Source organism: Ptychodera flava, chromosome 9 (genome assembly GCF_041260155.1).
Source record: "Ptychodera flava strain L36383 chromosome 9, AS_Pfla_20210202, whole genome shotgun sequence".
NCBI lineage: Eukaryota > Metazoa > Hemichordata > Enteropneusta > Ptychoderidae > Ptychodera > Ptychodera flava.
This window is the reverse complement of record NC_091936.1, coordinates 12,369,382-12,385,104: the sequence shown is the minus strand read 5'-3', so window position 1 is coordinate 12,385,104 and position 15,723 is coordinate 12,369,382. Positions and strand designations below refer to the sequence as shown.

Below are 15,723 nucleotides of genomic sequence, written 5' to 3'. Positions count from 1 at the left end.
GTGGGTTTTGAGCTGCTTATTGATATTAATTTTAGTAGGAACTCATATAATGTATATGGGAAATGTGGACTGAACTTTCATATTTTCATTAAGTTACATTGGCTTAATGTCACTAAAGCTCTGTATGATGAGAAAGGTCCGCACTATATAGTTTAGATCAGGTTAAGGCGTGAGGGAGAGAGAGAGAGAGAGAGAGAGAGAGAGAGAGAGAGAGAGAGAGAGAGAGGAGAGAGAGAGGGGGGGGGGGGTTTCAGGGTCTGCCGGCTACGTTTGACGCCCTAACTGTTGGCCTAGACCAAGGTCTGCAAGTGACTGAAATACAGTGTGGACGAACCAAATTTCCTCCGATCTTTATCACAATCTTGGACCTGACAGAGAGGCACAGCAGCAATTTGCCTGAGGTCGTATCTCGGAATATTCATTGAAATCGTTCATAGCGCAGTTTAATTTGTTTTCTTTGTTTTGCCGCTCTGCCCAAGGTCTATTTCCGATTGAATTGTGTGTTCTTTAGGTTTCGCATACCGCTGGTCCTACTCCTACTCCGTGAGGATTGCACCGGCTTCTTGAACTTTCTACCACAAGAAACCCACATAGGAGAGCTATCGCGATAGGTTTTCAATTCAAATCATATTTCACTGTCTTGTGATAATCTTTGAGTCTTTTTTCTCTCTAAAGGATGAGGCTATCTTTGATTTGTGTGTTGCTGTGGGCAACCACTGCTTACTGCCAATGGAACACCAACATGAAAGGCAACCGTGAGGTTATGGTCCATTTATTTGAGTGGAAGTGGTCGGATGTCGCAAAAGAATGTGAAAAGTGAGTTAGTTTTTATGTATGATTGACGTGGGGGATTTTATTAATGTCTTGAATGAAGTACGAAAAGTAATATTTCCCTGCTTGAAAAAATCTGTGTGAAATCCTTACGAACCTTGAAAACCTCCGGATTACTCTAAAAGCAAATAATGTAACGCGTGTCTCAGTGATGCTATCACTTCGAAAAAAAACACAATCATGCTGTTCTCAAGCAAAACTTCTCTCGTAACTTTCTGCAACAGTTCTAAGCATCATTGATAAGTTTAGTCAGCATTTTGACAACACTCGTGATCTCAGTGTAACCAAAGCTTGGGTTAACTCGCGCCATGGTAACTCTTCAGCAAGTTTCCAAATTCCTCCTGTCACTGTTGACTTTGTGAAAAAGCATCTTTCTTTGCTCGATGAAAAGAAGTCTCCTGGTAATGATGAGCTCTCCTCGAAATTTCTGAAGATTGGTGCGCCGTGTATTGCTGATTGTGTTACTAGTATTTTTAATATGTCAATAACAAATGGGGTCTTCCCTACTTGTTATAAATGTGCCAGTGTTGTTCCCATTCACAAGGGTGGTTCGAAAAGCGATGTAAACAACTATAGGCCAATTTCCATTTTGCCCTTACTCTCTAAAATCCTGAAAAAGCATGTTTATATTAGCCTTTTTAACTATTTCGCAAATGAATCATTTGATTGTTGAGTCCCAATCTGGCTTCAGAGAACATCACTCATGTCACACTGCTCTGATTAAATTGACGGATCACCTTCTTTCGAACATTGATTCTGGTCTCTTCCATGGTTTATTGTTTTTGGATCTACGTATAAGGCCTTTGATCTGGTTGACCATGATATTCTTACAGATAAACTTGCTATGTATGTATGGTGTTTCCCGGTCATCTCTCCGTTGGTTTCGCTCGTACCTGACAGACAGAACTCAGCTTGTTCAGTATCTTGGATGTGAGTCGGAGGTCTTATTATTGGCGTCCCTCAAGGTCTCTATTCTCGGCCCCCTACTTTTTGATTTTCATCAACGACCTCCCCTTTGCCTTAACACGGGTGAGTTAGATATGTTCGCTGACGACCAGACTTTGTGTGTTTCAGGTAATAGCGTCGATCAAATTATTTCTCGTATGAACGATAATATTGTCCCAATCTCACCGTGGGTTTCTCATAATGCTATTGCAGTCAACACGGAGAAAACTAAAAGCATGGTTATTGCTTCTTGCCCTAAAATTAGACATGTTACTAACACTGAGACCTCTATTTGTGTCACAATACAAGAAATAATTATCTCTAATGTCTCTTCTCACATCCTCTTAGGCGTTTCAATTGATTTAACTTTACGTGGGGGTGTTCACGTTGATAACCTGTGTAAGAAACTTTCTATCAGAATTGGTATCCTTCGCAAAATACGTCCATTGGCCACTACGAGTACTCTTTTGGTTGTGTACAATGCACTGTTCCTTTCTCTGATTGATTATTGCAATACTTCGAAGTCAAATCTTCACCGTATTTACAAACTCCAGAAGAGGGCTGGAAGAGTAATTTTAAGGGTTGACATGAGTGTTCCCTCACGAACTATCTTTTTAACTTTGCACTGGTTGCCGATTGACCTACGTATTCACCAAGTTATTGATATTTAAAGCCTCATCACTCCGCTCAAGGATATTTCTATTGTTAAGGATTGGGATCGAGATGTTCATTGTTCCCATCCCTGCTGTCGTTTTCCATTTTTCACCCATTACTTCTTTCTCCAATCCTCCAAATCTTACACCATGCATTTCAATTTCCTCACACTTCATCCCATACCTTCACTAAAGACTCACTCCTTAACTCAAAGCTCATTTCGCATAGCTGGTCTTAACCTAAACGCCTTATCATATAAAGCATTATCCATATGCATAAAACGTTGCCCAAAAATTTTAATCACTTTATTGCGATTATCCAAGACATAATTACATTTATGCTTTCTCTCATGTTGTGTTTACTAACATCATGTATTTGGGTGGAAAGCCACCGTAAACCCAGTGAGCTTGTCCATATTTTCGTAAACAGTTGTTTCGGGGACACTATCGACTACTTCCCTCATTTTATTAGCAGCAGTTCCTACCCCCGACACGGTTAGCAATTTAGTATAATGATTTGCTGATGCCTCTGATCGCCAGCCAATGTGGTCCATAACCTGCTGTATACTAGCACCAGTGAGAGACATGGTTATGGCGCACGCACTTCTAAGGCTGTGCGGCGTTTCACCCTCATCCATATTCAACTCTTGAAGGTATGACTTCAATCTTTGATACATGAGTTGAGATGATAGGGGCTTGTTTTCTACTTGCCCTGCAGGGGTTGTTGGTCGAAAAAGGTACCCTGTGTTCAATGAGATGCCTAGTGTTCCCGCAAGATCGACATATTGTTCTAAGGTATTGATTGGACAAATTCGAATGTTCCGACATCTCTTTATGGCAAACATATTCGTCCCAGCTCCCCGTAAAGTCTTTCCAAACGTATGGTTGAAGATCATGCCCGAATTATCTGGAAAACGTAGAATTTCTTGTGTTTTAATTTGCCCCAAATCACCCGCTCTATCACCCGAAAAAAATAATATTTTCAGAAAAGCGAGATCCCTCGCAAACATATAGAGGTGTGCTGCTGATAGCGCTGTTTTCATCTTCTCGAGAATGTAGTCAAACACACTTTCCATCTTAGGCCAGAACAGTGGTTTTGCTTGCTTTGCTGTTATGTGGGCTTTAGCCTGTTCTTCTTGCATCTTTTTTACATATCTTTGAACCATTATAGAGGTAGCCGGATTATCCGCGCCGCCTTTACCTTCTCTTCGCATAGCCTGATAAAAGGAGGATAATTTAGATACAATGTTTTTCACTGTACCAGCCCTCAGTCGTTTTGGGCATCCACACGAAACATGGCCGAACCGCCCTAGAAACTGACAATTGTAGCGGTGGACTTGCGTCCTAGAGTCCTTGTCTTTGAACACAAGAAACCGCACTACATCCTGTGGACTCGCCGAAACAACAGATTTTGGTGTGGGTAGACTCTTTAAAAATGACTCAAATTGCTGAATAAGTCTGTCTTTCTGAGTCTCATAGGCAGACTTTTCTCCCAGTAAGTCGTTAATACGTTGATCAATGTCCTCCACATTAATAGGCTGATCATCCTCTGTGTCTCGTGTCCTCATAATAGCTGACCCGCACATTCTACATGATTTTAGAAGGGGATGATTCATACTTCCACATATCCAGCATATCTACGTACAAGAAATCAAAGGAACGTCCTCAGATGATAAACAATTTTAATTCCTTAATATCGTTTTCTGCTATACAGAATACAATTATATTCTACAGTAGAGAAGCTAGTTGCTTCTTCATGTATCGCCATAACCAATAACTTATCCAACAATAAAGACCCTTGTCTATTTAGAGGGGTTCAATACTACTCGAAAGACATTACATATAAATCACAAGGAAGTGAACAATCAACATATCCTTTACGCGAGGGGGCCATTATGACATTTCTGTCTCCTCGGTTTGCCAACTTTTCTACCCTTCCCACGTGACATCTTACCAGTGGCCAATAAGATTGTAAGAAACGATATCGTGGTACTATAACCGTAGCCTTAAGTTTGCTCTTAATGATATGCCTAAGTACTGCTGGTACCAACATGAATGGTGGGTACACATAAATGCGTTCACACTGATCAAAATTGTGCTGGAAGAAATTTGTTCCTATACATCCAATTTGGCCAAATTGAGACACATATCTTGGCAATTTCCTATTGGAATAATTTGCCATAGCATCTACCTGGTGCGGGCCAAACTCTTTGTTTACCCAGCCCCATGCTGCGTCCGACAACATCGCATTACTTAGCGAAGTGTCTCGTGACTGCGCATCGGCTTCATTATCAATGGATGCTACATGTGTCATTGTGAGACGTATATTATTATCAAAACAAAAATTGATATACGTTTTAATGTCTCATTCAGCTAATACGCTCGTGCCCAGGGACGCCATCGTTCCATGACTGCACAACAGGCAATGCGTCGACACACGCATCTACCCTCCTATCACTGATATACTGCTTAATCGCCTGAGTGCTCTGAAGACAGCCTCTGCCTCTTTCCTAACTATTGGCTCATCTTTCCAGTCGTTCTCCCACATATCTCCTACCTCTATCTTCCTACCATCTAAATGTGTGACTGCACCCCATTTATATGCACTGGAATCTGTGAATATTTTAACGCCGATGTGGCCCTCAGCCGGCCACTTAAATTCTCCCGACTTTTCCACTGCTCGATTTCCTGCTTAAGCAGTCCCCGCACTGGTATCAGCATCTTAGCATCTCTTTCGGCTTTAGTGCAGGCAAAAGCCATCTGCCTTATATACAGCCGAGCGCACGGTATGGCAAGAGCAAAAGAGACACACTTCCCATGATTCTTTGAACGACGGACAATGGTACTGCCCGTTGCGACAATGTGCTATCTATTATCTCCAAGAATTTAACTTTCTTTGCATCAGGAATAGCAAAAGACTGTGATTCTGTATGACAGTGAACCCTAACATGACTAATGACTTTGTTGGATGCAGAACACTTTTCTCTATAGCCAAAAAATAACCAGCCCGTATCACTAATCTGCATAATATGTAGGCTGCGGCTTGCGCACGTTGTAACTGGTCCCATGTGTTAGACTTACAACCTTCCCGTGGTGTCAAACCTCCCCATGCCTGTCGTCAATATATTGGATGCACGGGACTCCTAGTGACCTAGCATAATTGGTCACACAATACCCAATGGTATGGTATATATAAGCAGATAGTTTCCAACCAAATGGCAAAGTGTTATTAACATACCATACACCCGCCCACTCAAAACCTACATACGTTCTTTCTGACGGTTTAATCAGAATGTGGTCATAACCACTCTTGTCGTCACACTTGAAATGATAATCATTATGTTCTACATATCTGGCGACTTCTATCAGCGTGTCCAACTTGAAAGGCATACTTTTAATCCATAAATTTAGATACCTCATGTCTATACACATTCTCGGCTTAGTGGGTTCCACGGTAATCGGCATAACTACGTGAGGCGGGTCTCGCCCAACAATGCCCCAAACTGAGACTGCCCCTGATCTTATTCTATCAGATACAGTTTTTGCTATGAAAACACCAAATTTACTACAAACTGCATTGTTATAAAATTTTCTAGGTGGTGGCAACTCGTGGTCATATGACATGCCTTTGAACCGTCCCTTAAAATGTACAAAGTAGTCCGATATGCTGATTTTGTGTTTTATCAGTTCAAGATTTCCGCTTTATTACCAACAAGTTCGGCCAGCTCATCCCAAGTCTCCAAGTTTTTGTGTATTTCGCCCGCTATAAACTCATTCGGGTTTCTAAAGAACAGATCATCGGGTGTTGCAAAGTTGTCTCCATTGGCCACCATTTCAACACAAGGTAGTTTGCTAGCTTGGTCCTGCCGAGGGGCGCCCCCTAGGGTCACCCAGCCATAGCTGAGACGTTTTGGTACATCTAGGTTCACAGTGTATTCCATCTCCCAGTCAGGTACATGGAACTGAAAGTCGACATTACATACAGGATAATTACTCTCAACATCTCTCACAAGGGGGCGCCCCTGGACAGGACCGTGCGAATGGCAGGTTGCAGAAAGCAAAGGGCCTATTTGAGGCCCCCCTGTCAGGGGTGCAGCTATACAAATAAACGAGATGTGACTCATCATTTCAATTTCATACACCTTTTAATGATCCATCCTGCTACACAAAATTACAGGTGCCAAGATAGACATTAACTTCCTAGCTGCTCGTTACAACTATCTAATTTTCGTTAGCTTTGGTATTACATTCTCTCGCAAAGTGTCCCATCTTTCCACACTCGTAACATCTCAAAAACTTTTTGGAACGTAGAGTTCCGAAAGTCGCCCGCCTATCCGGATATGGTCGAAATCTAGAGTTGTTACTGTTGCTCGTGCTATTCTTTATAAATTTAGCAACCTTTGATGCGATTTCCTCTTCCTCTTTATTCCCTAATAATAACACAATTAGGCGACCAGCATCATTGCCAAAATCGTTGGCCTCAAATTGCGATAATACAGCCCTAAAACGGGCCAACTTAGCTGATCTTGTTGCCCTATCTACGAGTGTTCTAAGAGCATTCAATATTTGCTGTCTGGACACAAACGCTGGCATCTGCGCTATCTCCATTAACTTTTGAAGGGCTTCTTCTACTGTGGCTGTCCCCGCCATCTTTTCCATATTCTCTACCTTCTTCATGATCTGTCCAATTTGATCTTTCATCTGAAAGATACACACAAAGGGGAAGGTAATCAAATGAAGCATAGTTCACAAATCACCGACCCTCATCAACTTTTACATAACAATGACTACAGCCGTCACCAGCCATGACATCTGCGCACAATCAGCATGCAACTTTCTGAGTAAAGTATGGGCCAGCATTATGCAATAACCACGCCTTCGTGAGGCTCTCGATAATTTTTTTTTCTTCATACATCCGGTGCCCTTCATTTTGGCACTCTTTCATTACTAATCTATTATGTCCTCTGATACACCTCATTCATTTGTCCACAATTTCGGTGCCCTTCACATGTATACACGTTGCCTTTATCAATACCCACAGGTGCCCCATGAATCGGCACTCATTTTCCTTATCCATTCTCCGTGCTCTCCAATTTCTCCATTAATACCTTATCAATACTCGGTGCTCTCCAAGCACTCGTTCTCCCTTGTCATATTCTATACTTCTCCACCCTTTGGCACTCTTTTACTATATCGATACCTACGGTGCTCCGCCAATAGCACTATTCCTCCTTGTCATTACTTGGTGCCCTCCAGTTTAGCACTCCCCGCACGTTACACCCGCTCCATCCTGAAGATGGTGCTGTACTCCAGCGTTCCTTACGGCAGTAAATTAAAATTAAGTGGGAGTGTGTGCGCGCGTGCTCGTGTGAGTGTGGGAGTGTCTATTAAAAATAAAACATGAAAAAAAAAGAATGTGGCATCAAATCCATAGGAATGCAGCCTAACCAATAGCAAAGTACAGTGTTTTAGGGTAAAATAGCAAGTCGCCGAATGCAAAATCTAGCAGCAACCCCAAGCAGAAAGCTTTTGAAACATACGCAACAAAGAGTCCTACCCGCAGGCACAAACATTTACACATTATTCAACCTGCACCTGTCCCACATACAGGTGTGACCTTTCAATAAATTCCATAAATGACACCTAGCCCCTGCAAATTCTAATCCCCATATACAGACATTTTGAAGAATGGTTCAGTGAACGGTGACTATCGATACAAAATGGCACCCTCTTGCAAAATACAATATGCTGCATACCTGCGACGGAGCATTGTCAGAATTCTGGTTATCAGCAGACGTAGCTGCAACCGGTGGTTGTGAAGCACCCCTTCCTGCCCCAGTAGATGCATGCTGTTGAGCTGTCGAGGTCCGTGCTTGTGCTTGGCCAGTGCCTGGAGCAGTGGTTGGTGTGTGGGCTTGCACAAAAGTAGCACCCGCAGCCGTCACGTTGGAGGTCGTGGTAGTAGTATCTTGCCGAGCAGCTTCCATGTCTCTATCTCGTTCCTGGGCAAGGTTTGACACTGTGTCTTTGTTTCACCTGATTATATACCTTGCTTATGAATATTAATGATATATTTGCATATTGCGGATGTATATCGCTCCGTGACGAGGCTTTGAATAATCCGAAAACACTGGAACATACTTCAGTCAAACCAGGCCACCAGCAAAGTCTTCAAGGACACACCTGTCATAGCATACCGTCAATCAGCCAACCTCAAGAAACTGTTAGTCCAAGCTAAAGTCAACCACACCAAAGACCCCGCTCAGAATATTACCGGACAATGCAAACCCTGCAATAAATGCAACCAGTGCAAATTTATGAAATCTTCAGACAATGGCCGCATTCACAACCACCTCACTGACAAATCAATCTCCATCACTGGCAACATGAATTGTTCAACTCGCAATCTCATTTATGTCATAACTTGCAAAAAATGTCATCTTCTTTACATCGGGGAAACCAAACGCGAACTTCGTAAACGCATCTACGAACATCTCTATAGTATAAGAACAAACAAAAATACCCCTATAGCGGAACATTTTAATAGTCCTGGTCATAGCATTAGTCACTTTCTTTTCACTGCACTCTGCAAAATATTTTCGAAAAAAGACAGTATCAGAAAACAAATGGAACTCAAAATAATTGAAGAACTCGACACCTTATGTCCCAATGGCATTAACAGAAAAGATTGGTAGAATTTGCACGCCATCTTATTTCCGTTCACTTACCTAGTACTTTGTAAGGCTTTGTCAGTCGCCTCTTCTCACCATCATAGTGCGATCGGTTTTTACAGCTCTCCAGTATCGTAAGTTATTTCTTCGTTCATACTGCTTTCAAGACACCAGTTTGCTGTCAATATCTCGTTTTGCCTTCACTTTTTATTACATGTATGAATCCCGCTTTTGATTTTACATATTTTTTAAACTTGTTTCATTGATTTTACATTTCCTATGATACGCGCAAAGCCCAGCTTTACTTTTACATCTCTTGTACGCAATATCTCTCTTTTCATTTTACTGTGTTGTATCGTTGTTGGTTTTTTATTTTTTAATCCTTTTTATCCGCTCATGTTATTATTTTAGACCCTGAAGAAGACCTCCTGTGTGTGGTCGAAACGTTGGTTTTTAATAAAGGCTTACCGGACTTGTCTCCTTTACCAAACTACAATTATTTCATTATTCATCGTTGGTATATGCCAAAAATATAGCAAGTTTTTCATTGGAAAAGAAATATTCATAATTTTATCATAGACTCCCATGTATAGTGGATGAACATTGTTGGTGAAATTCTAAAGTCAAATATTTTGTCCACATACCAGTTGTAACAACCCTATTCGAATTAAGTACATTCATGTCAATTATCGAATATCTATAAATGCATATATACAGTTTTGTATAGTGAATCAACATTATCAACAGCTGATTATCAATTAAATCCAAATATCAAAATTTTGTACACACATGCTTGCGCACAAATAGGGGTAATTTCAAAATACAGCAAGTCAGAAGGGGAAATTTGAACATTAACACATTGTGAGTTTGTAAGGAGGGACATTTGGAAAAAAAATCTAAGAATCTATTTTTTTTATTCTATCGCCCCCCCGAGGTGTTTGTGTGTGCAGCTTTACTCAAGCAATGTGGGGGGGGGGGGGTCATGAAATTGTTGTCATCTTAAAAGGGGGTCATCAATTTGTTTGTGCAATGGGTAGGGGATTCACTTATTTTGACTGATGCGCAGGAAGAATTCCACCCGGCCATAATAACTGAACGCTCCCTTACCACAAATAATATAGGCAGGAAATTTATTTAATTCTTATGACCCGGGTAGGTTGGGAGTGTTAGACCACCAGTGAGGGATTGTTTTTTTCACACTTTGTAATAGCATTCTTTTCGTGTGACGAATTCCAATTGCTCATTTGCTGTCCCCGCGCCAAAGGCGCCTGTACTATTTGACGATCGGTAGGTGGCGTACTGGCGGCTTCAGTGAGTATTATTAAATGAGCAGAGTTGACGTATATCTGTGTGCGCAAGTTCCTGTGAATGAAGTTCAGTTTTCCTATATTTATTTCCCCGATGTTGTGTTGGCCATGCAGCCAATAACGTTATTTGTGAAGAAGCTTTTCACTTGCAATAACTACAGCAAATTCCTTACCTGACTCACTCAATATCTTTCATATTATAACGCACAGAGGAATATATTTTGCAAAATATTTCTGTATGTTTATTTTGTTTAGTTTCTTGGGTCCTGAACTCTACGGTGGTGTACAGGTATCTCCCCCAAGCGAACACCGCGAGGTATGGAATCCACACCGGCCATGGTGGGAGAGATACCAACCCGTCAGTTACCAGTTGATCAGTAGAAGTGGTGATAGAAATGCCTTCATTGACATGGTCAACAGATGCAACGCTAAAGATGTTCTTATTTACCCAGATTTGGTCATTAATCACATGACCGGCGACGGAGGTGAGACTCTCTCTCTCTCTCTCTCTCTCTCTCTCTCTCTCTCTCTCTCTCTCTCTCTCTCTCTCTCTCTCTCGTATGTATGTATGTATGTATGTATGTCTGTCTGTATCGTATGTAGGTAGTAGGTAGGTAGTAGTAGGTAGTAGTAGGTAGTAGGTAGGTAGGTGGTAGGTAGGTAGGTAGGTAGGTAGGTAGGTAGGTAGGTATGCCCTCGATGAATTTAGTGTGGTTATATTATGTGTTGGTAGGCGGGCATGTGTCTGGAGGATAGGTTGACTGTCCTGTTTTTGTTGTTGTTGTTGTTGTCGCAGCGTTTTAACGTCACCAGTTGACGATCTAAGGAATGATAACGTACCGGTAGGATATCTGGTAGGCCGGGTGTTCCGTTTCCTATGAAAACAGCACAATTTGAAAAAAAAAGATGCGCGACGTTTCAAATACGAAAAAGTTTCAGGTTGGAGCATTTTAGTAGCGTAGGTCCGGTTACTACAATCACACATATTTTACGAGGCGTAACTATACTACTCCATGGTGTCAGTAGAAACACCTGTATGAAATAACCTACTTAAAAGATGTTTGTTTTCACTTCTAGTTAACGGAGTTGGTTCAGGAGGAAGCTCCTTTGATACTAGAAACTCTGCCCGTGATTTTCCAGGCGTACCGTATTCACGCCCGGATTTCAATGACGATATCTGCGACCGAAATATTGGTGACTACAATAACGAATGGGAGGTCCGCAACTGTCGTCTGCTCGGCCTTGTCGATTTGAAGTTGTCCAAGAGCTACGTACGGGACAAAGTCGTTGACTTTGCCAACGACATGATAAACATCGGTGTGGCTGGTTTCCGAGTTGATGCATGTAAACATATGTGGCCCGATGAGTTGAAAGAGATCTACGACCGATTTAACAATCTGAAAACACCTACCTTTCCGAGTGGAAGCAGGCCGTTTATCGTACAAGAAGTCATCGATCAGGGTGGAGAGCCAATAAAAGCTACTCATTACACACACCTTGGACGAGTGACTGAATTTAATTACGGTCTGGAGCTGAGCAACTGCTTCTTGGTTATAATTACTTGAAATGGTTGGAGACCTGGGGTGAACCATGGGATTTACTGAATCGTAACGATGCACTTGCTTTCATCGACAACCATGACAACCAGCGTGGCCATGGAGGAGGCGGTGAAATCCTTACTCACAAACGATCAAGAGAATACAAGATGGCAGTAGAATTCATGCTGGCACACGATTACAGCGTTCCTCGCGTGATGAGCAGCTACTACTTCACAGACACTGAAGCTGGCCCGCCTTCCCATCCAGATGGTTCGACCAAGATGTCGTCTGCTTTGGTGAATGGGTGTGCGAACACCGATGGCGACAGATCGCTGCAATGGTTTGGTTCCGTAGGGCTGCCTTCGGCACGGGAGTTGACAACTGGTGGGATAATGGGGAAAATGGCGGTAATAACCAGATAGCTTTCTCTCGTGGTACCAAGGCGTTCATTGCTATAAACGGAGACAGCTGGACTATGAATGCCTCAATCAACACAGGTTTGCCCGGTGGCAGCTACTGCAATCTGATTGTGGCCGACTACAACTCTGGTTCAAGATCGTGCACTGACGTACAACAGAACGGCACCCCTCACATCGTTACGGTCTCCGGCAACGGGTGGGCATCAATCAATATCCCAGCCAATAGCGATCCAGTGGTTGCTATTCACGTTGAAGCCACTCTTTAAAGGACAATATATCTGCTGTGGTCACTCCATTAGGATTGATGAATACTGGTGGATTCAAAATTATTATTTGATGCTAATTTAAAGATTGAAACTGTTTTCGATGTTAAATTGTGCAAACAAGCAAATCGTAATTAAAGCCATCTTTAAGAATTCACCGAAATTATTGAGCTTGTGAATAATGTTGTTTAAAGGGACAAAGTCGGCCATTTTTCATGAATTTTGTTTGATATGAGATACTACTTATATTGTTTGACATGTTGAAAGATAATGAATGGGTGACCATGCATATATTCGACCCCGGTCTTAGACACGATGCATGAAACCATCGCGGAAATGAATAAACGGTCATTTTCGCAATGGTTTCATTTAATTTGTCTCAAACCGCAGTCGAATATATGCATGTTCACCCATTCATTCAGTATCTTTCAACATGTCAAACAATATAAGTACGATCTTGCATCAAACAAAATTCATGAAAAATGGCCGACTTTGTCCCTTTAATTGATTTGAGCACAGGGAGAGGCGCAAAATCTACACATACTTTTGATGATATCTTTATGCTCTCTGTGATTCCTTGATAAGGTCAACATAGTCGGCGATTAGGCAATGTTATGGACTGACAATCATCATTGATATCAGCAATATTATGTGTGAATTTCGTGCTTCTCCCTGTGGACGAAGTGCTCACTGCCGTCGCCTATTTCATAAATGTGTTGATCTCGGGCGGTAGGTCATAGACCCTAAGAAAGATAGTCTATGGTGCGTTCTTATGTGTGCAGTTTCAATAACGGTATATAGGTACAGCGAACAGTATTGATTCGATCCATGAAGCGATAATTATTGACCGTGTGCGTGTCCGTCAATAAACGACGAAAACACCCGAGTCGAAATATTTCCGTTGCTTACAATCTCTGCATGGACTTTGTCATGATTCCATTTGTCAACCAAATGTTTGTAATTATTTGATTGTTTTCTGGAGGCGGGTATATAATACATGGAGGTATCCATAAGATATCCGTTGAAGCTGAAGAAGGCTAAAGTAGCTGTAACTTTTGGTGAGTTTTACACTTTTTGTTAATTTTGTATGTCGATTGCAAGTTCTTCTACTCCCAAACCATGTTGGAACATCGACTATTTAGCTTTCGACACGGCGTCCGTACGTGTAAAATGCACTGTATTCTTCACACTTGAATTCTAGGCTGGACCAGAATTCACTTGTGTCAACAATAATAATGCCGTTTACACATGTAAAGGCTTGTTGACAAGAGACTGAAGTTGAAATTAAAGGTAATATAATGAAAAAAATTCCCAGAATTTCAGCTACTGGCCCATTAAAATGAACTGAAACTCAGGTTATAACAGTTTAGTGTCGTGAGAATTAAATTGCTTTGAAAAAAGCTGTGTTGCATGCAGCTCCACCTTAAAATGTCCCGGTCTTCCCCCAGTGGGTTCGGGCAATCTGTAAATTGACTCGCAAATGTTTAAAGCATCCAATGTGACAAAACCTCCAGAATTCGGTTGACGTGCCTTGTGTTACCTTTCTTGGACATACAGTAAAACCACAATCACCTAATTTTAAAATTCCGCTCTGTGCCTAATCTCTCCATAGACGTCAGACAAAAGTCAGGAAACCAAATGCCTATATGGACTATTCCATGTCATCTTCCGAGTTCGATTTTACTGTGAAAATTGGCAACTTTATTCATCCATTAAACGTTGATCGTTGCCTTACATTCTCAAAATCTATACCTGATACCTAATCTGCTTCAATAAAGCTCGTTTCATGTGATTTTCGGCCGAGTTCGACAGATATATCGCCAATGTTAGAATGTTAGATTGCAGGCGACTGTGAACAAAACTTTCTTTAACCCAATCAAACTACAGATGACTGTCGATTGACAAGTATCATTCAGTTCAACCTAGACCTTGACTTGGTTCAAGTCTGTGCTTTGTGAATTTTTGAGTGGGATGGACGCGATGATGTGTACTCTATTTTCATATGAATTTGTGAGTAGGGTGAACGCACAGGCGCCCGTATGCTGGGTAGTCTGCTAAATCGATCGATTTTCGGCTCGATTTATCCCGTACTCGATCTGCCCGCCACTGCAATCAATCTATCTAAATGTTAGGTTACAGTGGCAGGCAGATTGAGTACGGGATCGATAGATCAAGCCGAAAATCGATCGATTTAGCAGACTATCCAGCTAACGAGTGCCTGTGGGTGAACGCGTTGAGTGATTGAACGCTATACATGGCAGTTTCTCTCGTAATCACAGTGCAGTGGTGAATCTGGAAGAAAGTAACTACTCGCGCAGACTCAGAGGTAACGCGTTCAATCGCCGCTAGGAAAATCTCGCCTGGGCTTCCAAATTGAAAGTAGGTTTGTGTGAAATGGGGGGGGGGGGGGGGAGACACACGAGAAACTATTGTAAATAGTTATATTCTTAAAAGAATTAACGACTTGAACCAAGTCTAAGGAAGACCCTAAGCTGAAAGCTTACGTAAGAATATACACAAGCGCGGTGTCTATAGAGGAAATATTGGACTTCGGCGATGTATCTTCTTGGCACCTCAATACCTCGGAAGCTATACAACTATTATTTGCTTGTGCAGTTATTTAGAAGATTGCAGTACAAAAGAATCAACAAAAAAGAAAATAATCGTGTTCTTCAATTTTTTAAGAAATAACATACTCCCTCCCGGCCCATAATGAAAGAAAGTTAACTTTTCGCGGCATAATATACGAGGCGAATATGTCGGCATAGAATTTTTTTCTCCTTGTCTGTTATTATGGGGTGCAAGGATTGCTTTAGTCCATTATGGGCCGGAAGGGGATACATTGTTGCTATTATTTTATAGTTTTGGCGGGGCCAGTCAATTTGTAGAAACGTATGGGGCCGCGATACAGGACAAATCGGATACATTGTCAGTAATAATCTGGGGGATGACGTCACATAATTCACTGGTATTGACAATGCTATAATATAATACCAAACAACAACAACAACAACAACAATATTAACAGCCAGATAACTCTGATAGCCAGTGGTCGGACCTGTACAGAGGAAAATTGGATGAAAGAGTTAAGTTAGC

The 15,723-nt window shown here is 41.7% G+C and overlaps 1 protein-coding gene and 1 pseudogene across 1 annotated transcript; one reads left to right on the top strand and one right to left on the bottom strand.

The window, feature by feature from the left end:
- The first annotated feature begins 679 nt into the window (after positions 1–679).
- On the top strand, positions 680–12,640 carry LOC139140021 (alpha-amylase-like; annotated as a pseudogene).
- LOC139139702 (uncharacterized) lies at positions 6,113–8,523 on the bottom strand. The gene is made up of 3 exons (XM_070708560.1): positions 8,186–8,523; positions 6,927–7,130; positions 6,113–6,391 (listed from the first exon to the last, which is right to left on the bottom strand). Exons 1-3 carry the CDS (start codon positions 8,414–8,416, stop codon positions 6,113–6,115), a joined length of 714 nt encoding a protein of 237 aa, XP_070564661.1. The 5' UTR covers positions 8,417–8,523.
- Positions 12,641–15,723: the final 3,083 nt, after the last annotated feature.

Bases quoted from the DNA above. Each gene is read 5' to 3' on its own strand.
- LOC139139702 (XM_070708560.1), bottom strand. From the start codon at position 8,416: ATGGAAGCTGCTCGGCAAGATACTACTACCACGACCTCCAACGTGACG. The intron at 7,131-8,185 runs GTATGCAGCATA...TGTATCTTTCAG, and splicing joins CTGACAATGCTCCGTCGCAG to ATGAAAGATCAAATTGGACA. The intron at 6,392-6,926 runs GTATTATCGCAA...GTCGACTTTCAG, and splicing joins AGTTGGCCCGTTTTAGGGCT to TTCCATGTACCTGACTGGGA.